The sequence below is a fragment of the Nothoprocta perdicaria genome, unplaced genomic scaffold (genome assembly GCF_003342845.1).
Source record: "Nothoprocta perdicaria isolate Ctin4 unplaced genomic scaffold, notPer1 scaffold_12, whole genome shotgun sequence".
NCBI lineage: Eukaryota > Metazoa > Chordata > Aves > Tinamiformes > Tinamidae > Nothoprocta > Nothoprocta perdicaria.
The window spans coordinates 2807118-2834341 of record NW_020454316.1 but is presented as its reverse complement, the minus strand read 5'-3'; the positions used below and the strand labels follow the sequence as shown (position 1 = coordinate 2834341).

Genomic DNA, 27224 nt, shown 5'->3' with positions numbered 1-27224 from the left:
CGGGCAGGGAGTGGACGGGGCYGCTGCAATGCTCTGCAACAACCAACTCTTCCTTGCCACAGCTGACGGTGGAGAAGACGCCACTAGTGAATCCTTCAGCTCCAAATACGCTCTTGCCCTCTGCCCTGCAGTGTCGGGGTCGGTAATGTTTGGATTGTGACCGTTTCTGTTGCCAGAGGAAAAATGACCGTCTGTTCTGGGGCGATTCCAACCAGAGTTTGCTCTAGGATAGCACCAGCGCTTGTCCTTAGATTATGCCTTCGCTCTGCGGTTTTATTTTAGACTCAAGCTCTGGGACTGTGAGATAGGGCTGCTCCCTGCCCCTTCCTGCGCTTCCCCAGAGACAAGCCACACGTAACCGGAGCTCTGCGTTTTATGGGAGCTGGAGCGTGGCTGGGATTCAGGGATTCGCATCGCTCCTGCTGTGAGGGGCAGCTGGAACAAGGCAGCTGGCTCAGGAGCTGCCTCTGCACCAGGGAWGCTCTCCTGGCTGCTCCCGGCTCCAGAGGTCCACGCTGTGCAAGAGGTGACCTGCACTCCAGGGGCTTCAAGTTCAAGCCGTAACCAGGTCAAAAACAGCAAATCGGGTGAAAAATTGAACTGTGAGTCTGCAGACTTGCATTTGCTCTGGAACCTGTTTGTGCCCTCACAGTGTAGATATATGCAAAGGGTAGGTCCTAGAGGACCCAAGTAAGTAGAAAAGACCCCAGCCTTTGCAACAAGCTCACCTGGACCCCTCAACATGCAGAGGTCCCCTCGGAGAGCAATGGGTCTGGCTGAAAGCATCCGAGGAGCTGGGCATGGGAGAGGGCAGGAGGACAGGGCTGGGTTGCACCTGACAGGTCTCACCTGCTTTAGGAAGAACAGCCCAAACCTGCCTTCCCCTGGCCGTGACGGAGCTGTTTGGTGTCAAGGAGAGGCCACCCAGGCCTACCCCACCATGGAGCTTCTCCCTGGCCACCTTCCTGCTGCAAGTTCTTGCTGCCGATTGCTGGACGTAGCTTAAGGAAGCAATGCTCCTACCCTGAGTTTTCTCAGTTCTCGTGCTGACGTCCCAACCGATGGCAGGGTGCAGTAGAAGTCTCCTTTCTCTGTCAGAAGAAGGTTACTCAGGTGAAAAGCATGCGCGTGTGTGTCATAAAACCAGACAGTTTCCTCCTTTCACCGCAGGGCTAGGCAGTATTTCYGACGCTTACTCCTTATTGCTTCAGCCACTCGTTCTGCGGCCTTGCAGGCCAGATGTTCCTCTACCCATCCCACTGCCTGGGGTGCCCATGYACGTCCTCCTCCCCACAGTGGTGGGAATGGCATGAATGAGACTTGCGCAGTCATGACAGGAACTATAAGCAGTCACAGACCTACAAACCAGGGCTTCTGGAGAGGGAAGAGCCTCAGAAGGCAGCATGGTGTCCAGTTYTTTTTTCCACTCCCAAGAGACCACAGTGACAGTGATCTTGGGTRTCTTCTCCCAACACTAGCTGGCTTGGAAGTCTCTGTGATTCAGATGAGTGCAAGGTGTTTCAAATGAGTGCAAGGGTGGAAGGTCGGCATGGCATGGGGTGGCAGGCACTATTGGCCGTGTTTTCCAGCAAAGCTGGAGCATCTGCCCACACTCAGCCATGGAGATGCAGACACGAGGGAGAGGAGCCGCTCCACTCCCCAGTCTACAAACGAGCAGACCGTGCCACTAAGTGGGAGTGACTCTTCCCACCAAGCCCTTCTTAGAGGCAGGTCTACAGTGCTTGGCCTCATGCTCCTGCAGGAGTCCAGCGTGGTCCTTTGAGCTAGCAGCCAGGACATCTACAGATCCCAGCATCCATGTGACATGATGGGTGTCATCCTTTTCCTTCTCTGTCTTGGATGAGCAAGATCCTGAAAGGATGCACCGAGGATGCATCAGCCATCCTCAGAAGGCTGGTCTCACTCTTTCCAGGCTTTTCCATACTCAGACTCCTTTACAGTCACGTTTTCAAACATTTTCTGGATGACTAAGATCAGTGCCGCTTGCCACCCGGCACCTGCTGAGTCTGCCTGGATATCCCGTGCAGAGCTGTGTCTGCTCCAGGTGCAGGGWGCTGGGACATTAAGTGGAAAAACGCTGATTTTACAAGAGACTTTAACAGCAAAGATGCTACAAAAGCCACAGTTGGAAGAGCTGCAGATCAAACCAAGCCAGGAAGAGTTTCTTGCCAGCCACGATTGAAGGAAGGAAAAGCCAAAGGAAAGGAGGAGGACCAGGTGAGGCTGGGGATGAAGCACCATCTGTCATGTGTCTTTGCAGGACGCTAGCCAGGCTTCGTGGCCCTGAAATGGAGTCCTCGTATTTGCCTTCCTGCAAATGCARGATGCTGTTTGGTGTCATCAAAGCGGAGAGGCTCTGGGGTGAGACTGAAATGCTCCTCGGTAGCCGTGAATCAGCCCATAGCATTTCTGGGAACAGGAAGCTCCTGAGTCACGAGCCATAGCTGGGTTGGACATGTCCACGGAGAACATCACTAGTATTTATAGTTGGAACACTGCTATGGGCAGAAAGACCCTGGCAGCTGCCCTGGGGCAGGAAGGAAGCGAGGGGCCACACAGTGTAACCGAAACACCACATTGCAAGCGTGTCACGTCCTGGGCAAGCTCCCCAGAGCGGACACCTGCCCGTCTCACTTCGTGGGGCCCTGTCCCAGGTTCCTGTATCGTTTCCCTGCTCCGGAACGGGGGCCAGGAGCTGCCTGAGCGCAGGATCCCTGACTGGGCTGGATGGGTCTCTGTCTTCCAGGTGACATCTGGCTGCTCGCCTTGATGCTGAAGCCAATTTTGCCGGTCGCTTAAATGCAGCATTTCCCAAGGCTCTCCCTACCACTGCTGGAGACCTACTGATGAAGGAACAAACGCAGGCTTAGCCGAGAGATTTGTGCCATGATTTTTACATAATTCCAGAGACATGGAGGAAAAAGAGAAACCCTTGCATGATACTTTCCCACCCCTGGAAGGTTTAGCTTCTCCAGCYTTGCCCCCTCTCCGTGGCTCATGGATGGAAGGTCTTTCCATCCTGGCCATGTTGTCTCTCCCCGACTGCCGCAGCTTGGGCCGATCCTCTGGACTCCTCCATGCCTCCGTTTTGAGAGCTTGGTGCTGCGCCTTGTCCGGCTGTGACGGAGCAGCTGCGAGCGCAGCATGCGAAGCTGCAAGGCCAAGAGCAGGAGCTGCCAAGAGGCTTGAAGAAAAAGGGCTGGCTACGAGGAGCTGGCCTTCACCAGGTGGTTTGCTTCATGCCTCCCACGTGAGCACATGGGAGCCTTGGCCAAATATCGTTAAAGCCTTAAGCACACGTGGGTCACCTTATTTGCCTTCAGAAGTGGAGCGAGATGCCTCTCCTCAGGGAGGAGTCATAGCTGCTCCTAAGCTGATCCAGCATCCAAAGGAGGCTGCGGACACTGCTCCAGCCTTAGCTGGCCATTGGAGAGGCATTGGAGAGCTCATTTTGGAGGGAAGTGGCTGGTGCCTTCAAAGCGGAGTATGGATTGATAACTGGGGAGTGGAGACAGCAGGTTTTAGCTCCTACAGGGTAATTATCACCTATGGAAAGCAGAGGAGCTAGCTGGTGGGAGGGAACTATAATCCAGCAAAACCCAATCTCTTTTCCAAATCCACAGTCCGTAGTGTCCAGTAATGCTTGCTTTGGTTCCAAGGCTCAACTTTTGAAGGTGTTTGGAGAGATCCCCCTGGTAGACCTCCACCACAACTGCAAAGCAGACGCCGCATCCCTTTTTTTCCCCCAAGCTGTACAAATATTGGCGGTGCTTCACAGCGAGAGGCTGGAAGAAAACAAACTGCACTGTTTGGGCCAGCCAGTTGTTGTGAGATGAAAAGTGGCTTAATTACAGTAAGTCCCTTTACAGCAAAATTGCCAGGTGCTAAAAGACTTTTTAATTTAGCAGAGAAAGGCAGAACAACCACTGGCATCTGCAAGTTGAGCCCAGAGTAAATCCAATTAAAAATCAAGCACACATTTTAAATGCTGTGTGTGGAAGAAGCTGAGAAGTGAGGCAAGGGATTATTCGTTTCAGGATGTCTTGAAACCAATGGTTGGATAATACAGTGGATTCTTCTAGCTCTAAGTCTGCTGATGGGGAGACTGGAGTCAACCCAGCTGCCAAGAGTGGTTCTAGCTTYGTTACAGAAACGATGCCAGGAGTTTGGTTAAATGCAAATTTCACCTGCATGTGATGGAGAGAGATCTACAGGTCCTACTAGGTGAGTCGCATTGTCTTCTGCTCCAAGACGTTAATAACCTGGAACTAGCAGCCAACTCCATGGAAACCAACTGGTAGAAAGCGACAAGTTCYCCAGTTGCTATAGGAACAGGGCCCAAACAAATAAAAATTACCTATGATTTCTCCTCCCCAAAGTTCTCCCACATGACATTTCCATAGCAACTAATTAGCTCATTAGTGATTTGAACCAAACGGGTGGACTGGCGGAAGCGCCTGGCCGCTGAGCCTGRGCCAGTCCCTTCCCGTGGGCAGCCCAGGGAGCAGCTGGGAGAGCTTGTGCCTCGTTTCAGGGGAGATGCTGGAGYGCCAGTAGTTGGGTATCTCGGGATGGGATTTCTTCATGCCTTCTCCATGATGCCTCTGATAAAAATATCGCTTAGGCCCGGCTATTTCTAGCAGTGAATTTACACTTCAGTTCTGTGACCTCCTCTTGTCCTTTGCAGACACCCCATCTCCTTCAGCATCAGCACAGTGACAGCGTCAGTGACAGCTGCTGCCACAGCCAGGTTCTCCTGTTGTTCTGGCCATGACCTTAGGATTCCTTGGCTTTCCGCTACCTTCTGCCCCAGACTAACACACTTCAACCACAGGGTCCTCAGCAGAGTCTCTCCTTCCTCATTTTCTCCATGGATCTTATCTAGCTTCAAGCCAGGCTGCTTCCATGCTGCCCATTACTGAGTCCCATCAACCGAGGCGCCGGGGAAGTCACTGCTCATCCACACTCAGCCAAGTCCCACCTGAAGGGACCTTCCTGCTGCCTTGTTTAGGGCAGCAACAGAAACAGGGAGGTTGCAACCTCCCTTGCAACCAAGGAAAGACTAGAGTTGAAGATGTGAGGCTGGAAGGATGCACCAGACCACTCCTGATTTCAAAGCATGTGGCACATGACAGTGGTGCTCCACCAGTACTGACAAGTGTTGGTGCAATTAGCATTCTAGGAGATCCGAGGAATTAAAACAAGTCCACAGAGAGAAGATGCTGCCCTTTCCTTGTATCAGAAATGTTGGGAAGCTGTGAGCTTCTTTAGAGCAGGAACCCACCGAAGCCACCCTGAAACAGGGCCCTTTTTGGGGTTGTTTCCTGTGAGTGAGGTATTTTGRCGCCTCTGAAGGAATGATTTACGAAAATGTGCTAGGAAGGGCTGAGGGGAACAAAAGCAATCAGCAATAAAAGGCAAGCAAATGAAAGTCATTGGAATCAATGATCTTCATTCTTGGTCCAGCACCTGACAGACAAAGTCAGGAAAGAAATAAATAAAGAAATAAGTAATGTAAAAGAACAAAAAGCTGGTGGAAWTTAAGTGAGAAGTGCTGGTTGCAATCTAGGGTGTCCCAGCTCYGAATAGAGAGAGATGCTGCTCCATGGACCCTTCCTGAGATAACCCAGCACGGACGTGTGGTGCCAAGGATGCACSTACCAAGCAAGTGTTTTATGGGCGAGATTGAATCTTCAAGACTTGGGAACTTCAGTTAAAATCCTTTCCGGAGACTTCTGATAGAGTCGGTGCACAGAGCACTTCTCCCTCTTTCTCATTTAAATTGTTGATGAGGATGAGTCAGTGGGAACAAGGCATCCGAGGGCTGGTTTCATCAATGGCAGGAAAATCCACCCTAAATTTTGGGATGTCACCAGTGGGGTGGGACCCTGCTACAGAACCAGTGAACCCAGCAGCTCTTTGCAAGCGTGGTCCTCACCAAACAGGTCAAATGCACCGGATCCTTTTCCAAACCATCCTCYGTCTCCTCCCCATGGTCTCAGGTGCTTTGTTGGAATGGGAAATGGCAGCGAGGAGCAGCAGTGATTTTAAGCCATGGGTGCCCCTTGGCTGCAGCAGCTGCTGCCTCCCGAGCTGGGCTTGGCCGATGCTGAGATGTCTTCATCACAAAAAGCTTTGATTGGAATGAGGGTCTAGAAAAATACCCTTTAGAAGTTGCCTGCTCTGTTTGAGGCTCAAATATAAGCACGGCTTATCTGCATAAGCTTTGCCTGAGCTCTGCCATGGGGATTTTTGWTGCCCATCTTCCAGGTGAGCAGGCAGGAGACTCAGGTGAAGCAGAGCCCGTCGTAAGTAAGAAGGTGATGGTCACCTTGGGGATGATCTTCCTCACTCTGGGCTCACTTGGGGACACATTTAGATGTTTGTTATCTTGCTTTTCTTGTCATTTCTCTGCAGCTCCATGTGATGTGTGAGTTTCCTAAACACTTGAACACGTTAACTGATATATTTTTGTTCTCCCAGTTACCTCCAGAACCAGCCTGCCCAGCCTCTGCCCCACGTTTCTGCATCCCCAGGTTCCCAGTTGTGGGTTCCCCATGCCAAGCCTGGCCCCAGCCCTGCCATCCCTCCCTGCTTCCTCCTCTGCCACCTTCTCAGCACCCTGCTTCATGCCTCACCTGCACCTCTCCCTCATCACATTTGTGGCAAATACGTCACTCTGCACGGAATAACCTACGGCTAATGATATAAAATGATGGATGTTCCATGCAAAGATTAAAAAAAAAATAAAGGAGATGGTCTTAACTTCTTCCACCTGGGCAGGAAGACACCTTGTGTCTCTGCTGGAGGTGGCATGGGCAGATTAAGTTTAACCACACTGAAATCTGGGGGATTTGGGGACACGTTCACCTCCGGCAGGACATTGAGGTGCAGGGAAGGGATTGAAATAGGTGACAACACGGAGAGCACCTTCCTGTCCCGGCAGATCCCGGCCAGACACAGGGATGCTGGGCCCCCCTGGGGATGCTCTTGGCCCCGTCTCCTCCTGTGCAATCAAACAACGTTTTGAAGGAAGGAGGAACTTTGCCGCTTGAGCAATGGAGAAAAAACACAGCCGGAGATGAAAGGGAATGCTAGATGGAGGCTTCATCTCCTGCACTCCTAACGAGCGCCCAGACAAAAAGGCAGCAAACAAACAGACGAAAAATAAATCCCAGACACGGTTAATGAGCTTTGCATTTCAATGTGGCAACGATGTCGCTGCACAGACGGTGGTCCCAGGGTCCTGAGCCAGGCGGGGGACACAGGACCGCCCCGCACACCGAACATTGCAATCGATCAGATTTCCCCGCTGCTGACTAAATAAAACATGTGTTTCCAGAAATCCAGAGAAAAGTTAAATATTTTAGTACATCTGGTCTCCTCTTCCCCACCCATATATGGACTTACAAAATGCTTTGCATATTTATTTTAGCATGCACTAGATTTATTTAAAAATAGCATCACCAGCGCTGGAAACAGCCCACTTGCTTTTCATCTAGATCTTTGCATTGAATCAATGAATCCAAAATTAAACAAGGTTAGGTGAACTCGGTCTATATAAGGACCTATTTGCTGATCAATACAGGGATGGATGCCTGGGCTCTCTTTACTCTGTGTAATGTGAGGACTTGCGAGTGAGAAATTGCTTTTGTTATGATGTTAAAAAAAAAATCAGATTTAATCTTCCCACATTAAAATAAAATTATTTGTCAGAGAGTCGCTTTGCCCTAAATAATTGATGCTGGTTGTAGCGTACCCAGAAGAGAGACGACTCCCGTCTTCCATTCCTAATGAAAGGGAAAAAGATCACAAACATTTTCCTTGGGTTTGTTTTCACCAGTGCAAGGAGTTGAAACTCCAACAGGCTTTGGGAAGGGGAGAAAGATTCCCCAAAAATAGGAATATAGGAAGAGAAATGTCAGTATGCTKCTAGCCAAGCTCAGTTGGCCCATGAAGGATGCCCAGGTTTGACAGTGATGTTCAAGAGGCTACGGGACAGTTTGGAGATCTGGTAACCCCAAAGGGGCTTCCAAAGAAGGAATGAAGAAGGAATGTGGACACAGCCACAACATGAGCATAAAACCAGCCCCACTCTGTTGCTGAGCCGGTCATTCCTTGCTGGGTTTATTCTTCCAGRCATGGTGGAGAGGAGTCCACCTGGTTCCCACCAAGGAGAGGACTGAAGTCCGCTCAACCACCCTCAACCACCAACGGGTGGCAGAGCCACCAGCCAAGCAGGTCATGGAAATGTTTCCTAGGCCAAAATGTCCTGAAGAGCATGCATTTATGGAAAGGAAAAAAGATGACCATCCTTTTAGCTTGTCTGGAGCTAAAATTTGGGGCTTGCTTTTGGGACTGCTTTGCCCGAAGGTTGCTCGGCAAGATCCCTCTCTCCCAAGAGCTGATCCATCAGGGGCTGCACACGCGCTGCACCAAATAAATATGCGTATCAGCTGTTCCCATGAACGAAAAATACACCCGCTGGTAAATTGGAGGTGAAATAATACATCTGTTGTCAGCATTTTTTTTGTTGCCTTTTTTTTGCCACGAGTTTCATTAAAAAAGACGCATTGTCTCTGATAAAGTTAACGCCGTCGGCTCACTAATTGCTCCTGACGTWTCCCTGTTGCATCGGTGATGGATCGCTGCAGAAGCACCAAGCCCAGGCAGGCGGTGAGCGAGGAAAGTCACCTCTTGGGGCTATTTCTGGAAGAAACAGTAAAGCAGCGGCAGAGCAGGGGTGGGCAGAGGGTCCCCGGTGGCCGGGGGGCCATTGCGGCCACTTGGGTCCTGCTGGGCACCTCGTTGGGGCCGCTCATCTGCTCCCAAGGAGCCGAAGGAGATAAAAAAGAGGCACCAGCTGCTGGCCCAGATCGAGGATTTTAATTAATGAGATTTGGGGGGATGGGGGATGGAGGGGAAGATTTTCCCCAAAGGTTTAATTAAAGCACGGAGGAAGGGCCGGCGCGGGACGCAGGGAGGTGATGCTGCCGGTCGAAGTTTCAGCGTGTGGGGACCCCCGGGGAGCCAAGCGGCCGCGGTGCCAACTCTGGGCTTGCATTTGGGGTGAGAAATTGTGAAATCTGCCATGTGCACATGAGGAAAAAAAAAAAAAAAAAAAAAAAAAGGAGCATTTTGCTGCCCTGGGCCTGGCAGAAAAGCAGAGCTGGCGACTGGACTCATCCCTGCATCCGAATGGCTCCCGTCCAGCGGCTGGTGATGCCCAGTGCTGCAGCCCCAGCCCTGCCAGGCCAGCCCAGGACAACAGAGAAGCGCCCAGACCACCCAGTCCTGCACCTGAATTGGGTGCACCGAGTTTGCCGTTCTCTGCAGCACAATCCAGATCGTGCAGCGGGGTCTGGGCGGTGTAAGCAGGGCCTGTGAACTCATCGGGCACCAACAAGAGCCTCTTTTCACCTGCCTGTGAGACAAATTAGGAGAAAAAGGGGGGAAAAAAGCTTTCTCCTAATAAGGTTGCGCCGAGTGATGAATTTTCTGCCTCTGCTCAAGTTCTCTCCTCGGAGGCGCTGCTGCATTTTTAATGCGTCTTGATGGAGCTATTTCCCTGGTAATTGGAACGGAGCCGCGGCAGCTCCCAGCGCCGGCCCAGCCCCGATCCCCAGTCCCGTCTGCCGGGGTGCAGCGGGGTTGGGGTGTTGGGCAAAACGTCCTTCCCGCCAGGAATGCCGGCGCTGGCGCTGGCCGATGCTTCCATCTCGTGGCGGGCGACACTGCGGCACCGCGCGGCTGCGGGGCCCAGCTCCGCTCGCTCCTGCACGGAGCGGCTCCGGCACCGCAGCGATTCCAGGAGCTCCTGCTTTCCACCCAGGAGAAGGGCCTGGAGAAGGAGGAGAGAAGCTGGGCCTGGAGAAGGAGGACAGGGAAGGGTGACCAGCAATGCAGCCTGTGGGGACATCGCGGCTGCAGGACGGGGCTGGTGCCAGGGATGCAGCACTCGTGTTGCGGGAATCGCTGGCCAAGAGAGGACCTTGGACAACCCCCCCCAGGCACAGAAGAGGCGACGAGCAGCTCATTTGAGGGCTAATTTTATTGAAAACGAGGACAGGGTATAACGGGTACAGAATGTTCTCAAAAATACAATGCTAGAGGGGCTTCCCACCCGCCTCGAAATCCTTCTGCACCTTGAAGGTGAACTGGGATCCTACCCGTTCTCCAGTCCCCCTGCAATTAGAGCATGGAGAGGAGCCGAAAGTGCCGGATGGGAGAAGGGCAGGGAAGAGCCTGGACAGACGGGGCTGCATGGAGCTGCCGGGAGAGGGGGGCCCAAGCCCACCGAGCTGCATCTCCCAGTACCCAGCGTCGGGAAGGCGCCTTTTCCCAACATGCAGGAGCTGGGTCTTGCTCCAGGAGATGAAATGCAGCCAAAAAAACAGGACGGGGGGAGATAGGAAAGCGGGATACAACAGCTCTGCAAGGAGACAAAACTAATCCAAAGTAACCAGCCGGAATAGATCCCAGAGTTGTACATGTGGGCTGCAAAGCTCCATCCCAACCCATCCTGTGCGGCCTCGGCAGCACCCAGAGCTTTGCAGCCGGACCAAGAAGTGACGACACAAATTGCTGCACTAAGGGGTGGTGGGACCAGGGGCACCCYGAATTTCACCGGATTTGGCCATTGCAGACAGTGTTTGGGGCTCGTCTGCGTTGGGAAACGTGTGCAAGTGCTTGCTAGGGATGCCACGCGCTTCCCTGGCATTCCCAGGGGATGTTAAGGATTGAAAATCAAGCTTCTCCTGGGAGCAGCTTGCGGGAATGGGGGGCATAAAGCAGCCTCCATCGTGTGCAGCCTCCATCGCAAGCAGACGGGTCCTGGGTTCGGGCACTGCAAGAGGAGGGGACCACGAATTTGGGGGGGGGCTTCACTCTTTGTGGGGCCTGGTACCCTGGACACTGGAAACGCAGTCCCAAATCCAGACCTTCAGGGCATGAATTCCAGGAAAAAAAAAACTTAATAGTTTTTTCTTTAAAGTCTCAGTTAAAAAATAGATGTACTTCTTTTTCTTAAAAAAATTGTCTCTGGTCAGGGTATGTTTTAGTGACTCCTTCCCAGCCTCCCCAAACTAAGCCAGAACGTTGCTAGCCCTTTCACCAAATTTGCTGGCCACATATATTTTCACACATTCATCACTGATTTAAAAATATATAATATATATATATATGCGCACACACGGACACACACACCAATATATATTAAAAAAAAAGACAAAATCCCTCTGAAAACTCAATCTAATAATAAAAAAACAAAACAAACAAACAAAAAAATCCCACAAAATCCACAGCCGGTGCGTTTATCCTGTGATCATATACAGTAGAAGACAGCGATCCCTTCTGCTCCCGCAGCTCYGTGGGGAGCGCTCAGGCTGGGAGAGCGGGGAAACACATCAGGTTTTCACAGTGGATTTGTTGGCGGAGAAGGAATCGCTCCTCCTTCCCCCCATGCAGAAGGGCTTTAATTTATAGCAAGTTAGATCAAAACACGTTGCAAAGTCTGTTTATATATAGACACAAAATGTACAACTGTCAGCAGCCCCCGTGCAAGGTGCTGGTTTGTGGTGCCGAGGAGCTCGGTGGGACCCGGGTGGCCTCCGAAGGAGCGCGTGGCACAGTGCGAGGTCTTGCGGGAGCCCCCGGTGGGAAGGGAGATGGAGCATCCTCCCGGTTGGAGCGGGAAAGGCGAAGGCAGGGAGTGATGCCCACGCTCCGGAGCGGCCGTGGGGCTGCAGTGCAGACGCATCCAGGCAGGGCMAGGTGGCAGCGCCCGGGACTCTGTGCCCTGGATGAGGAGCTGTGGGGAGTGTGGGGTGAAGCTTAAGCAAGCTGGATTCATTTAAAAATGCCTTTTTTTTTTTCCTTCTCCCTATGCAACTGGTGCATTGGCTCGGTGAGCGCAATGGGAGGTGGGCACCAGGTCTGGTGCTGCCTGGAAGGGTCGTGAGACCTTGTGGCAGGTGCCAAGAGGACACAGCTGTGGCCAGGCAGCCCCAGGGCCTCCTAAGAGCTTCGCCAGGATCCTGGTGGCACAGAGCTGGGCACAGAGGAAAGCAAAAGGAGACCGGGCTTTCTAGGACGTGGCCCTTGGGCTCCCTGCAGGCAAGGGAGAAGGGGAAGGGAGCAGGAGGAAAAACTGCTCCCTCAGCCATCCCCAGGCAGCAAAGGGGAATACACGCAGGAATCCCCCACGCTGTGCGCAGGTTCTTGGGGAAGGAAGAGGCCCTTTCACATCCTTTGCCCCAGTCCAGCCTCCTGGCCTCAGTTCGGGTACCACGGGCCTCTCCTCGCGCCGCGCACGGCGTTTGCCGGGTGTCATCCGGGGAGCTCCTGAGCCCGCGGGTCTCGGCAGCTTAGTTGAGTGCGTGTCAGCTTCAAAAGGCTCCTCCTGGGGTGGGGGGTTGTTTGGGGCAAATTAAAAAGAAACGGCAAGGCCCGGAGATGCCAACGGGCTGGGGAAATGCGATCTGTGCAAACCACTGTTAGCTCGAGTCCTCATTTGCTCTTCTGCAGAGAAGTCGGGGTGCTGGGTGAAGGGGACCGTGCGCAGCCGCGAGGTCGGAGAGTTAGGAGTCTTCCCCGAGGATCTCTGTCACGAAGGAGGCCATGTCAGTCTCTTTGGTGTCGTGCAAGGTAAAGAAGGGATGTTCCTGCCAACAAGAACCGAGATGGCATCAATTCCTGCCCAAGTTAACACGAGCACAAGAGCTCGTTGTCCCAGCTGGTTGAGCACAAGAGCACAAGTTCCTGGTGGATCCCAAAGCTCCCATAGATGCCAGCCTTTAGCTCAAAGGCTAATGCATTCACATCTCATGTTTCTAGGTTTAAACCCAGATGGATGACCAAMCATGGCAGCTGTTCCACCGTCACTTGAGGCTTTTACTCTAAACCCACCAAAAGTAGATGACAGAAGGAGAAACCCCTAGAAGTTCCAACCTGCCAAACCTTTCCACATCCCGCCAGCCTAGACATGCTACGACCACCCTGCTATGTACCTCCAAGGCTAAGTTCCCCCTATCTCCTGTTGTCCCACTTTTAGGGACCTACTGGGCCCTTCATTTCACTTTTAATACACGTTGCAAGACTAAAGCACCAGAGGAACTGACTCGGCACTTACCATAAGTTCTAAATAGTTCATTCTCTCAGCAGGGTTCTTCCTTAAGCTGCAAGAGAAAATTGGGAGAAATGGCCTGTGGGTTCTTTTTTTCCCTGTGCAGTCTATCACAAAGGAACCCCCCTTTCCCAAGCAACGTTGCCCTCTCTCCTGGGCAGCTCCCATTCCTCTCCCTGCTTGSCCATGCAGATTTGAACCACGGGACCCTGCAAAACTGCCAGGCAGGTAACTGGAAAACACAACTTGGGGTATTTTGCCATGACAGTGGGTGGGGAGACACCAGGGTTTGTTGGAGACCCATCTCACCGGGCTCACCTCTYTGCAGCAGCTTGAAGCAAGTGGCATCGAGGCCACAGAGCTGCACCCCGATGGCAGCAGCTCATTGGCTGCTGCACAGTCCCCACAAAGCAGATTTAGCCAGAGGCACCCAGACACTGGCCAGGGGTTTGTTCTGGTTTCACTGCCACTTTGCCAGAAACCACCAAAATTTTCAGCAGCATTAACAGCAGAAAGGGAAGAGAAACCTCTTCGCTTTGCAACCAGCTTGAATGAGTCAGGCTGAGAGCAAAACCAGTCTGGGCAGCACTTCCTGCTGTGGCCAAATGCCAGCTCAGCATGGGGAGATGGGCAGAAACAGCCTCTGAAATGATGACAAACCCAGTCCTGTGCTTTACTCCAATTTACTCCCGTGGATCAGGACTCCAGCCCAGCCAAGCTGGGAGAAGCATCTAGTTGCTGCTGAAGACTCACCACTGTGCCGTGAAGTCCACGAACTCCTTGGAGAAGCGATCRGCAGGCAGCTGGGGGGAAGGCTCCTCCACCACCTGCTTGAGCTGCTGGAAGGGGGTCCCCCAGGACTCGTACGGGAAGCGAAGAATGGCCAGCTCGATCTGAGGAAGAAGACAGGCTGAAACCAGGTCTCATCCCCACACATGTGCCCACCTCAAGTGTCCAAAGCAAACTGGGATGCAAAATGAAAAGGCTTTTCCCTCACAAACCGTTTTTGAATTGGGTCAGCCCATTTATCTATATATATTATATAAATAAGGAGACACAGAGCCCAAAATACTTCCTTCTGAGGCCTACTCAGCAAATTAACACACTTGCAGGAAGCAGCCAAAGATACAGAAATTGAGGATTTTTTAAAAATACAATAAAGCATGCACACCATTTCTGACCATAAACTGGCCTATGGGCTTCAGGTTAGCATTGTATGAGCTATACACACAAAAAAGTCCACAAACCAAAGGAAAAATAAGTGYTATATCGTCATTTAGAAAGATCTTTGCCAAGCCACCTCAGGCAAGCACTTTGCACCAGGCATCTCCTCACACCAAGGGCCTTTCTCGACACAAACCCCAAGACCTCCAGAGCTGCCTGAGGTGGGATGGGATGGGATKGAGGACTGAAGAATGAGGAATCTGAAAGGATGTTGGGCAGAGCAGAGGCTCCTGCCTGCATCAGGCTCAGAGCCGAGGACTTCATTTCTGCTGCTGAATGAAGCCACCTCCCTGGAAAGGCCCTGATTAGCTCTGCACCTCTCTCACCCTAAAAACAGCCAGTTTGGAATCATGCAAATGCCTTCAGAATTTGGAAAAAATAAAATAAAAAAAAAAAAGCAGGAAGCCAGCCCAGAAGGAAGACATTGGAAGGGACACTGGAGGGAATCACACAGGCCAGGGCTCCATCCAGCTGCAGGCTGGCAGACTATCAGCAAGGTCCCCTTTCCAATCCAGCTTTGGAAAGGTTCAGGGATTTTGTCATTCACAAAAATCTCCCATCCCACAGCTTCCTGCATCTCAGGAGGAAAGCCAGGGCCTGATTACATTTCCAGCCTGCTCCATGGCTGCCAAGCAGTTTAGCTCTGCTCTGCGCTGGCACGTGGACACCAGCAGGAAAAGGGGTTTGGTTTTGGCATCGAGGACAAGACTGGCTGGGGAAGAAGGAGTATTTGCCCAGAGATCCGTGCAGCGCACACAAATGTAGGGATGCAAAACCTCAAACTAAGGTCGCTGCTATTTTTTATTCCTGAAATCATCTACCCACACACACAGAGGGAGCCTCCTGGAAAGCAAAAAAAATCATTCCCAGGTAGCCTCCTTTGAGCCAGCAACTRGGATTTCCTTTGTTCTCTGGCGCCAGAAGATCTCAGCTGTGTTCTGTAAGATCCGTTTCTTCTCGCAGGAGGCAGATAAATTGTCCTGAGCAGCTGCAATTTTGGAACTGAAAGTATTTCCCCTTCCTGGTGGCTGCTGTCAGGCACCTACAAGCAGCACGCACACTACCCTGAGTCGGAGCAGGGGAGACCAACTCATCCTGATATTTCGGGGAAACTTGGCTCCTGTGGGAGGCTTGTGCATACAGGAAGGCTGTGATCCGGCCACAGCAAACCCAGCTTCAGGGGTGAGGTATCGCTGGATGCACAGAGCACCACCACAGCACTGTCTTGTGTAATCTGGCTCATGCTCTAAGTTACAAACTCCGAATTTGGCCCTTTTGGTGTATAACCACCCAAAGTGAAGCCATTAGATGCTTCTGAGCATGGCAGRGTTGGAGCCCCCCCTGAAAATACCCTGTCCCACCCCAAGAAATGCCGGCTGCAGCYCTCCTACATTACCATTGTGATCCCAAGACTCCAGACATCCGACTTCACGTTGTAGCCCTTCTGGTTCAGCTCTGGGTTTATCCTCTCCGGCTGTAACAGCAAAATGAAAGATACTACAGCTCTATCTTGCTTTCCCAGAGTAAAACACAGKAAACTTTTGGCTACAAAACCCAGCCCAAGTGAATTCTCCTGGCTCACATTCAGGCACAGAGCTTCCCATGAGGGCAGGGTTTGGGTTATATCTGCAAGCACCGATGAAGGCCACATTTTGCTCCACATAACCCACATGAACTCTTCTCCAGCTCCCAAGTAAGACTTGTACAATGCATGTGGCATGATCCCCGGGAGATCTGCCATGGATGGCAATGGGAAATTCAAACCAATTTGAGAGGATGAAGCAAACTTTAAAATGAGCCTACCAAGAAGAGCCTCAGCACCTTCTAGCCAACTTTTCAGCCATCACAAATCATTAGCCAGTCCCTTACCCTTCTGCAAATGGAAGGTGATGAAGGAAGAGTCTGCCATAGGATTAATGCAAACAGCAGAGCTTAATGGGAGTGTAATCCCGTCCTTAGAGGACTCTGCTGAGTCAGGATGCATAGAGCACGTTGCTGTGGTTTCTTTCTCAGTACTGGGAAGAATCAGGACTGATTTCTATGTGACAGCCTCTTCAAGCCAAGGCTGAAGGCAGCTGAAGGATGTCAGCCTAGATCCCACACAAATACACTTACAGCCATGTATGGTTTGCAGCCAGCATCCATGGTCTTCGCCACAGAGTCCACCAAATAGCCGCTGATTCCAAAGTCACACATTTTCACATGCCCCTCCTTGTTGATTAGCACATTGGAAGGTTTCACATCTAAGGGAGAGAACATGAGAGAAGACATCAAGTTTTTTGCTGAGGTACCACAAAGTTAATACAGAAAAATATTTCCTGCTGAACAAGAGGACTAGGAGGGCCTTAAACRAGGAAAAAGGCAAAGCCCCACCATTCCTTTCCTTCAGCAAAGGCTGTTCACCAAAAAACTAGAATCAGGCCCTCAGGGAAGAAGAGGCCTCCTCTCTAACAAAGCAGGTCAAATAAGAAATAAGATGCTGAGGAGTTAATGCCCAACTCCTTAGGAGAGATTTCTGTGCCCAAGGCAGCCTTAAATGCTCAACTTCCACTGGGTTCTTGGGACAACCCTTGTCTCAATCTGTCCAGAGGTATAGAAGAAACAACACCTGGCCATGAAGATTCCCACCCTCGATTTGCAAAGTCTCTTTTAGACTGCACCTGACTAAAACTACCCAGACAGGAAAGCTAGGGGATTTCGTTCCCAAGAACCACCCTCAATTCATCTCTCTRCTCAGACAGAGAGACAGAGATGCCSATAATTCAGACAGTGGGGAATTCAGCCATAATGTTCAACCCTTCCTTTGTAAAGGAGGAAAAGAACAGATCATGCAAGCAGACCCAAGAAGGGAACATCCACACACTCCATATATTTTGTGGAAARGACCCTTTGCATAATCTATTTTAAGGTTAGAACTCCAGCCACACCATGCTAACCTCACCCAGTACATACCTCTGTGGATCACAGACAATTTACTGTGCAGATGCTCCAGCGCTCGTACAATCTGGTGACAAAAAGAGCAAAAGAGTCAGTCACACCCAGCACCAACCTTTCCCTGCAAAAACACTGCTCATTTCCAAATACTGTGTCCTGCAGAAGGGCTCTGAAGAGCTGCAGGCAGCAATCCCCAATTTGAAAGCAAAATGTAGCCTTATGGCATCAAGCTACACACAAGGCGTGTTATGAATCATCATGATGCTCAGGGGAGAGACTAAATGACATATAAACCCAAGAGGTACTCACAGACACGGCCATCTTCCCCAAGATGTCTTCAGGGATGGTTTTCTTCTTCTCGAGCACCTTCTTGTAGAATTTATCTAAGGAGGTGTCCATGAGCTCCATGCAGATCCACACATCGCCCTGCAGACAGAGCAAAGTCATTGGTGGGGGAAGAGAGGATTCACCAGAAACCTGGGAGCTGAAGGGATCAGCATGGACAGACACTGCTCCTTCCACACAGGACAACCTGATGTCCCCAAGGACAACCTGATGTCCCCATTGTGCAGCCACTGCGCTGGACAGGGTGCCACACAGGCACTGCACTGGGTAGACATGGATACAGCTGCTCAGCTATCACACACACAAGGTGCTGTGTAGCGCACACGCTCTCACACTATCTCAGTACCTCTCGGAAGAGGGCTCCRTAAAAGGTGACAGTGTAGAAGCAGTCGACTGTCCTCATGGAGATGTCCAAGTCCATCAACAACCTCTTCTGCTCCTGAGTGTTCACTGTCGCTCGAATCCTCTGGGACAAAAAAACGGGGAAGAGAAAGAAAAAAGAGATTTTTTTTGGACATATGTGAAATAATACTATAATTTAAGGAGGGAGACTGCCTCGCTCTGACTAAAAGGACGTGTAGTCTGAGCCCAGGACAAGCATTTTGCACTGATCTTGCTGATAGTGACACTCTGAGGAGATGCCCAGACCTCCTCTTTCCGACAGCACCCTAAGGAATTACAAAAACCTTGGCAGACCCCACCACAGAYGGGGGATCCAGCCAGCAGCCTCAGCGGGCACTCTGACATCCCAACTAACTGGCTGTGGGCACCAAGCCTGGATTTCAGCACCTGCTTATCGAGAGCTGCAGTGTCCAGCCGACCTCAGCACCCTCACAGCAGCGTGAGGCTGTGCAGGGACATTGGAGAATGCCAAGACCCCTTCACCTCCATGTCCCCRTTCCGCTGTGACCAGCAGAGTCCAGCGCTGCCCCCTTGGAGCTGCCTGTGCCCATGCCCAGCCCTGTTCCTCACCTTCACGGCCATGATGGTGCCACTCTGGGCATGCCGGACTTTCTCCACCACACCGTAGGCCCCACGGCCCAGCTCCGAAATAGTCACCAGGTCATCAGCCTCCACCTCGAAGTTCTGGACGAAAAGAGACAAAATTCAGAGACAAAACTCAGAGACAAAACTCAGAGAGGTGCCTGCTTATCACCAAAGGCATTGATAGAGGCTCAATACGAGCACCTCTACCCCAGCAGCTCTTATATGTAGGAGAAGCATCATACATAGAAGAGAAGATGGATTTTTTGTTGTTGTAGTTCTGTATYTGCTGAATCAGAGCCTGAATCCTCTCGCACTGCTCATCAGGGCTCATTCAATTCCCTCTCTGAAGTYGGAGATGAGGAGTTTTATCCATTTCACCAGGGCCACCAAAGTTTGGTGCCTCTCCCCTGGTTGGCATTACTGACACAAGGGCATTTCTGTGCTTGCTGAAACAACTTGGAGGATTTCATCAGCTCCAATGCCAACATGGGTAACCATGAAGAGCCTCGGCCGCTTCCCGCTCCCAGTCCCTGCATCCAGCTGTGTTCCCTCGCCCTCCTCTTGCTGGGTGCTAGGTGATCATCAGATAATACCCAGCCACCTAATAACATCTCCACTTATGCAAAACCTCTCTTAGATGGCTGGGTGYACACAGTAACACAGAGCTGTGTAATATCAGGGAGCTCTAATGATTCCTGCCTGCTTCCACACTTTCTCCTGCCACCAGCCAGGACGGTAAAACATGAGCAAGCAGTGAGGAAGGAGCAAAGGCAAATGCAATTATGTAAGCCTTGTTTCAAGCAGAAAAATATATATATATATATATATCTCCTGTGCCCAGACAACCCCCTGCAGCAAGGAGCAAGTTTCTGTGCAACCCAACAAGTTTCCCTAAACACACATTAGCCTCTAATCGTCTGCTCTGCTGGGCAGGGACGAGCTGCCCGAGTGAGACAAGGGCTATTTTTGGACTCTGCCTTCATTGCTCTTAATAAGCTACAGGCCTCCTTTTAGCCAGGCAGGACTTCACCCRGCCTCTCCGCTTTTCCTCTGGTCTCAGGGAACAAAAAATAACACCAGGATGCCAAACCGACCCCGTAGCCAGCAGGGCAGCAAGGGTGGGAAAAGCCTGGAGGGCAAAGCATTGGAAAGGCCACCTCCAAGGGTGGAGGTACACCTCCAAGGTACACCCGGAGCCGAGCGGAGACGGCGGAGCAGCCGAGCGGGGCGCCGTGGCTGCCGGCCAGCATTCCCGCTGCACGCCGGGCACCGGGACGCGCCRCGGCCGGGAGGGACCCGCTCCGCCGGACATTCCAGCCAGCCCCAGCTCCATTTATCCAAAGCAGATGTGGCTGGCGGGCGGCCGAGCCGGGAGCAGGAGAGGGCTGGGCTTGAGCTCAGCGCTAAGATATGTGCTGCCTCGCGCCGGGAGGTGTCAGCCCCTTTCTGGGCAGGATGCGGGATGCGTTAAGGAGCGGAGTGCGGCTAGCAGGGATGCATGCAGCCCCCAGCGTGCTGGCCCGGGTAYTGGTGCAGCACAGGCTTCTGGCTCCCACAGGGGCCTCCGGGAAGGATCTGGTGGTGCTTTTCRGGACACATGTTCTGCAATTGTTCCAGGTTATTGTGTTTTCTTTCTTTTTTTTCCTGGCATTTACCCGAAGGCTTCCCCAGAAGCTGGCCATTCCCAGCACACTGCAGGAACCCTGCCCAGCAACAGAGGCCACGCACCGACGTGACCAGCACTGTCCCCTCCCGGCATCGCTCACCCCACGGCCCCGGGGTGGCTGAGCCGGTAAYGGGGGTGCAGGACATCCCCTGCAAGGATTTAAGGGACCCAAGGTCACCATCTGGCACCACGGCCCAAAGCCAGCCTCTGCCCAAGCCCATTCCCACACTGTGTTGCTCCAAGCACCTGGATCAAGCAGCTCCGGTAACCCCCAGAGCAGGCAGAGCCCAGATGATGTTTATCCAAGAAGGGATATTCCCAGACAGACACTTTCCTTGATATTACCATGTCACGACCGAGCAGCACTAAAGGCTCAGTCACATCGTGTACTCTTAATGGTGGGCAACTCTTGCAGGGAAAACACTCGGATAACAAATCACACAGCAAAGGCCACAAGGACAGTGAACTTCTCCAAGCTCTGGCACTCTCTTTTTGCACACACTGCTGCCCAGGCTGCTGCAGAGCAGCTCCGTCCGTGTTACTAATACCCAGAGCACCAAACACGATTGCTTTCCTCTCCTCCCCTTCCTTCCCTCCTATCTCCCCATGCCCCAAAACCTTCTCCAGCACAAGGGGCCACCAGCTGAGCACCTGTCCAGCCTGCAAAGTAAGCRGCTAGATATAGGGCTGATCCAATGGATGGTATTTTTAGCTCACTTGCAATCAGCCTTCTGCAGCCCCAGGAGAGCCCATAACAAGAGAATGAAACAAAAGAGAGGGGGTGGCTATTTCTAGCAGCATTTTTCATCGGGCCAATAGGAATAGCTTTGGAGAGCCAGAAAGCAACTTTGTGCTCTGCTTCTCTTTGGACACCAGCAGTAAAACAGCCCCGCAGGTCAGCAGGACAAGAGGGACTTTGTTTGCGGCGGCCGGGCAGCACAGCGAGGTCACGCTGATTTAGTGTGGATGGACTGGATCTTTCCATTGGSAGCCAGGTCACGGGCAGGGCTGTGCAGGCAGCTCTGTGATCTCTCGCTAGGACAACATTGCTCACTGCCTGCACGYTAGGCCAGGCGTCCCTAGCCCTGCCTGCTGGCATCACCTGCAGGGACCGCCTGCAGGCAGGAGAGAGCAGCTAGAGAGTGCTCGGGTCCCCCGACAAGCCCATCTTGCTGCTGGGGTGCTCTACAGTCCTGTGTGCTCACCTGCGCCTCCATCCCAGACACCAAAGCCTGCACCTCACCTGCAATCCCGACCACCAGGAACCACAGGCAGCAGCAGCTCAGGAGACCCAAGGTCTCTCTGGACAACCTGTGCATCTTAAAGATACTGATATAAGGAAGCATAGATGCAATACATCCCCCAGCACCGTGGTGATGCCTGACAGTGCTCTGAGCATGCCACAGATCTTGGATCTTGGATGCTGGATCTTGGGGCCGCCAACAAGAACGAAGCAATGCAAACCTAGTCCCTCTGCCACCACCTYCACTGTGGCTTCTGGCAATCTGGGCCCTACTGCAGGGCAGACAAGGACTCCCTTGCAGGGAATTTCCACCTTCCTGACAAAAGGAACAGGATAATCTCCTTGGCAGAAGTGTTCATAGGGTTTTCCACTTCACCCAAAACTCAGGAACCAGTTTATGAATTGCTCCCTCCCAGTCAGCTTAGCTCTGCCATTCAGGATCTGTCCCAAGTAGTCAGTGCTCTAAACATTAGAACAGAGGCCCAGTGTTCAACAGGGAAAAGGTCTTGCTGAGGGATATCTCATGCCTTCAAAGACTTCTCCCTGAGGTGCACTAGGACAGCACAGTCCTTCTCACGGCTGTTCAAGTTTGCATTGAAATATCAAAATCTGATTTTACAAGCTGACAAGAGAGTATCACCCATGAAATCTGCCATAAAAGGGGCAAGCAAGACTGGAAGCAAGCAAAAAGAAACCGTGCTGCACATACTTTATCTCCAATGGTAATGAATGTTCTGGAGTCCAAATTCCTTGGGGGTCTGCAAGAGAAGAGAAAAGAGTCAGCACAAAGCACACCTCTGTTGACCTTCTTAGCTAAAACTAGGTTTTCATGTTCCTTCGGGTGCTTTTAGCCACAGCTTGCTGCGGTGCCTTGTCATTAGGCGTTCAAATCAGCCCCTTCCAACACTCTCAAATGCTTTAATTGTGCAAGYAAAACCTCAGTCCACACCCACAAAGCATTTGCTGAACACGGCCAGCAAGAACCCAAAAGAGGCAGTTAGATCAGGCTAAATCAACAGGCTAAGAAACCATCTCTGTCCAGGAGCCCAAGGGACCAAGACTGATCAGATGAGATGTCTCTGCAGCAGAGCAGCTCGGCTGTCATGTTTTGACAGGCAGGTGTTGTAACAGGACAGCCACGGAGCTTGGAATACACACCCAGAGAACAACAGGTAATTCCTCCAGCGTGAATCATTTGTGTACACTTGAAGGCCTGTTGTGGACAGCCTGGCAGGCAGAGGAACCCAGTATTTTACAGTGTCACACTCCACATAGGACACCACACAGGTGAAAGTCTTCCTCTATGGCTTTTGCCCCATTGCTGGTCACTTCATATTACTTGTGGCATGGTGCTTCTACAGCTGACATTAGCTTTTGTCTCTTGTGCCTTGCTTTTTCTGCTCTGCCTATTTGAAAGAGCGGGAATTGCCCAATTTTGTTCATCCTTCTAATTCCCATCAGAGCAATAAGGCAACCCCCAGCTTTAAGGAAGTATTCAGTCTCACAGTGAAAGCCTTGCACTGTGCAAATATTTGCATTACATCTTGGAAAGTTCAGAGAAAAGAAATTGTGCATGCCTAGCACGAGCCTTCTCAGCACTGCTCTGGGCATGYAAGCGCCCAGCAAACTCAGGCGTGACCCTTTCTCCAGGGGAAATTCAAACACTGATAGGAGCAGAGAGAGAGATGCAGCCCCAGGGAGAAGGAGGTGGCATGCAGAGCTTGGAGAATGCAGGCTACACTGGATAGTCCTGGATATACACTGGATATTTCCCCTGGGGAATCTGTCCTGTCTGCGTGATCCCCTTTTAGGTTTTAACTGCTCTCCTGCAGCAGGGATGGTCCTAGGAGAAGGTTTCTGGAGCAAACAAGGCTCAGCAGCAGGGCACAACCCAAGGTGTTTTGGAGGATCACATGGAGGAGGAATTTGAGTTGTCTGCTTTTTGTCAAGCTGAATGCTGCTAAACTTGATTCTCCTCCACAGCACAACAAGCGTCAGATGCGTGAAACAAACAGGGCAGACAAATTCCAATGCCCTGAGATACAGCTGGGCACTGGCCCTTGGCAACAAGCAGTATGTGGCAGAGCACCTCGAGCTGCTCTGTGTTGTCCTTGCACCAAGGCAGGGAGCTGAGAGTGACGCACAGGTCACAGGGAGGGTGACATGCCACAGAGGACCTCTTGCCAACCCTCCTAACCCTACACCTGCCTCCACGCAGCTGACACCATCTCTTCTCTTCCCATGCACTGAAAACGTTCACCTCTTCTGTCCCAGTTCACCAAGCCTTGTCCTTCGGCATCAGCAGAGCTGCAGAAGGAATCTCCCAGCAAGGCCTTTGCCCTTTGGCTATTTTAGGCAAAGAGATGTCTCCCAGAGAGGCATTCCCAGGGTACATACATGCGTGCACGTGTGCAAGTGTGTAATTCCTCGTCATCAGCCACAAGCCATAACTCAAGGAAAAGAACATACCCTAACTATGCTGATTTTGTAAAGTCTACCCAGGCATTTCCCCATCAGCCCACTCTGAATCCAGAGGCTCTGGAGAACCTCAGGTTGGTTTCAAGCAGTGGAGACACTTACGTTGTGTTGGCAACGGGCTGCTTGATGGTGAAACATGGTATCCTCAGCTCCCGTTTCTTCTTGCTCTTTGCTAGAAGAGAAGATGCACATGTGAGCTGCAAACCTCTTCCCTTCTTTCTTCCTTCAAGCATCCTCTTGCCCACAGCTACCAGCTAGCCAGGCCCCACGATGCTGCAGCCCAACTCCATCCAAACTCAATCCAACTGCTCTTCCACAGGCTCCCTCCTCCCCTAGCAATGACCCTGGCCTTCTGCCCCATCTATGGAGATTTTTAATCGCCGACGTTTACGAGACGGATTAAAAGCGCCATTTTTGCTGGGCACTAACCTGGTTTGTGTGGCTCCAAGGATCCCTTGGAATCTGAAAGAGATAGAAGAGACACACCGGGTTAGCCTTCCTGTTCCAGACAAGCTGGGTACAAATCAGATCCCTTACAGCCCCACACATGGTCCGAGACAAATAGTCCTGGTTGCACATTCTGTGGGGAGAAAATGCCAGGGCTTGGAAGCAGCAAGGCCCCAGGAGACTGGGTCCATCCCAGTTTGTCCATCCACAAGAGGTCCCCATGCCATTAGCGACACATGAGGTTCCCAAAAATGCTCCTCTTTCCCTAACTCCTCCTTTTCCCACAAGATCCAGGCTTCCATCCAGACCTTCTTGGGAAGAGATGGCATATTTTCCAATGCAGTGAGAATCCCACGGTTCCCAGCATCTCGTGCATGCTCAGGCACCCTCAGGGAGGGACATGCCACCCTGTCACACACAGCTCATCCCATCTATGCAGCAGAACTGTGGGAGCCCTGGGGCTCTTGGCACCCTGTGGGGACCAGCAAGGAGGTCCTGCTGCACATCCGCACTGGGATCCACGAGGCCGGTTGTTCTTGAGGGAATGTGGATATCACGAACACCCGCGCTCCAGTGGTGGCCCTCAAAGCTTGCTCTGGGACAGCCACTGAAACCATGATCGCACTTTAGCCAAGCTCCTCAAGTTTCCTGTGGGCTGTGCATTTTCTGCTAGGAGGGAATTGGGAGCAATCCAGCTTTAGTGCGTGGGATCTTCCCCGATGGGAGCTCTGCATGGAGGCTGCAAGGAGATGCATCCAAGACAGCCAAAGCCCTGCCTTGCTACTTAAGCCCTCCCAACAGGGACACGGGGGCTGCTGTGGTTTGCAGCTAAAGGTGCTCCAGGCCACCTGGACCTGGAAGGTGCATTAGAAGCAAGAGGTGCAGGGTGATCTCCGAGCGAGCGGCTGGGAGCTGGGCAGTTCCCGGCTCCGCACGGCCTTGGACAGGCTCCCGGGGAATAAGGAATGGCTCCTACCGGCCTGGCTCTGGGGGACACCCACATGGACAAAGTCCAGCACTCCGAGCATGGCTGGGAAAGGGAGGGAGAGAGGAGGCAGCCGGTTCTCAGCGGGCAGGACGGGAGGTGCAGCCCGTTGGAGAAGCCATGTGGCACCGGCAAGACCACCTCGAGCAGGGAGATCCACCTCCACGCACAATTCCCACCAGGCCTCTGCTCTGGGAAGCCCAGCTGTGGCTATGGGGTCTCTCTCCTTCCCTTGGGACACGCTGCAGATGTTGGCAGAGGCCCTGAAGCACAGGATGGGGCTTCCAACCCAACTCAGGCACTGTCCTGTTTCACCGGAGGTCTCTCTGTCTTGGCCATGCAGATGGTGACTCTCACCTAACGAGATGCTCTGCTCCAAACTCAACCAAGAGTTGGAAGGAAAAGGTCTCCAGGGACCGGACCATGTCACGGCAGCCGCCGTTTCCAGCTCACGAGCCAGCAGTGTCTCCCCTCCCAATCCCTCATCCAAGCAGAGCCGAGGAGAGGGAGCTATAAATCACCCCAAGCGCTCACAGATGAGACTTTACAAAACACCATCCAGCATCCAGACACTCTGTACTGGATGCAGGGRACCTGTCACAGAGCCGGCAACCAGGGTCCCCGAGTCCTGGTGCTTGCAGAGCAGCCAGCGAGCTCACCCCGAGCACGCAAGCTCACCCCAAACAGGAGCCTTTTGCCAAGGATACCTCCCCCATGATCTGCTCCGAGATGCMACTGGCAGTTTTTCTTGGAGTCCCCCCTGGATGCTGCCAAGTGACCCCCGAGCCAAAGCTCAGCCAGGACAGGCAGCCGGGCACGGCGAGCCCCCTCCGCCTCGGCGCGGATGCCGATGCTCCGTACGGAGGAGCCGATTTGCAGGATCCGCGCAGGATCGGCTCGCAGGGAGGCCAAGCGGCTGCTTCCTCCCCACGTTCCTCCGTGCAGGCGCCACGGGGAGCCGCAGATCCGGGCTGCTCGTCCGCCCGCGCCTGCCGCCCCGCAGAGCAAGGCTGCTCCCGGACACGTGGCCGCGAGCCAGGGCCTTCCGTGAGGCCCCGAAACGCCCCCTTATCCGACTGGTATTTTGCTTCCCGTTTGCTCTCCGTCTCCCCCATTGCCATGGCAACCCGGAGCAGGGAGCACAAAGCACCTTGTGTGCCCGCGGTGGCCGGCGCGGTGACTCACGCGGCGCCAGCGGGGCCTGCGCACCCCTCGAGCCGGCATCGCCTCCCGGCCCTGGAAAGAGACCTGGAAAACCGGAGACCTGGAAAACCAGAGCTATTCCCGCAGCTCGGCCCCCGGGCATTTGCACAGCCTAGCAAGGGCCCYGGGCATCAGCGAGCTCCCCGTTGCCCAAATCAGTGCCCTCCAMCCCGTGCTGCCGCGCTGAGGTCAGCGGCCATCCTCGTCCCACCCGCCGCCACCTCCATCACACATTTCCTGGCTCCCATCTGGAAAAGCCCTGATAAAACCAGCACTCTCTGCCCTCCGCTCCGAGGCTCCGGCTGGACCACTCGCGCTCATGGAAAACCCAGTTCAGCCCGTGCTTGCAGGAGAGCAAATCACACATTTTCCCTCCCAGGACGCTGTCCCYGTGGGGAAAAGCAGGAAATCAATTTGCTGGTTCCTGCTGCCTCCGAACTTGCCAGGGCCACAGCTCCACGAGGTTTCCAGCATCCTGCTGGCCGAGCCGAATTTCCTGCCACACTCCCAATCTCTCAGGAAGCAACCGCAGCCCTGGGCGGCTGTTTGCAGCCAGAGAGGCGGAGGT

General features: G+C 52.7%; 1 protein-coding gene across 2 annotated transcripts in view; it reads right to left on the bottom strand.

Moving 5' to 3' along the window:
- Positions 1-11305: 11305 nt before the first annotated feature.
- Positions 11306-27224, bottom strand: part of MAP2K3 (mitogen-activated protein kinase kinase 3) — a 29762-nt gene continuing 13843 nt past the window's right edge. For both annotated transcript variants that reach the window (XM_026054209.1, XM_026054208.1), the window contains exons 2-13: positions 24451-24483; positions 24124-24193; positions 22253-22301; positions 18620-18733; positions 17994-18113; positions 17612-17728; positions 17321-17372; positions 16484-16611; positions 15765-15842; positions 13898-14037; positions 13151-13196; positions 11306-12683 (exon numbers count right to left, since the gene is read on the bottom strand). In XM_026054209.1, the coding sequence (XP_025909994.1) occupies positions 12600-12683; positions 13151-13196; positions 13898-14037; positions 15765-15842; positions 16484-16611; positions 17321-17372; positions 17612-17728; positions 17994-18113; positions 18620-18733; positions 22253-22301; positions 24124-24193; positions 24451-24483 (1031 nt within the window). In that variant the 3' untranslated portion in view covers positions 11306-12599. The remainder of the gene's footprint in view (positions 12684-13150; positions 13197-13897; positions 14038-15764; positions 15843-16483; positions 16612-17320; positions 17373-17611; positions 17729-17993; positions 18114-18619; positions 18734-22252; positions 22302-24123; positions 24194-24450; positions 24484-27224) is intronic.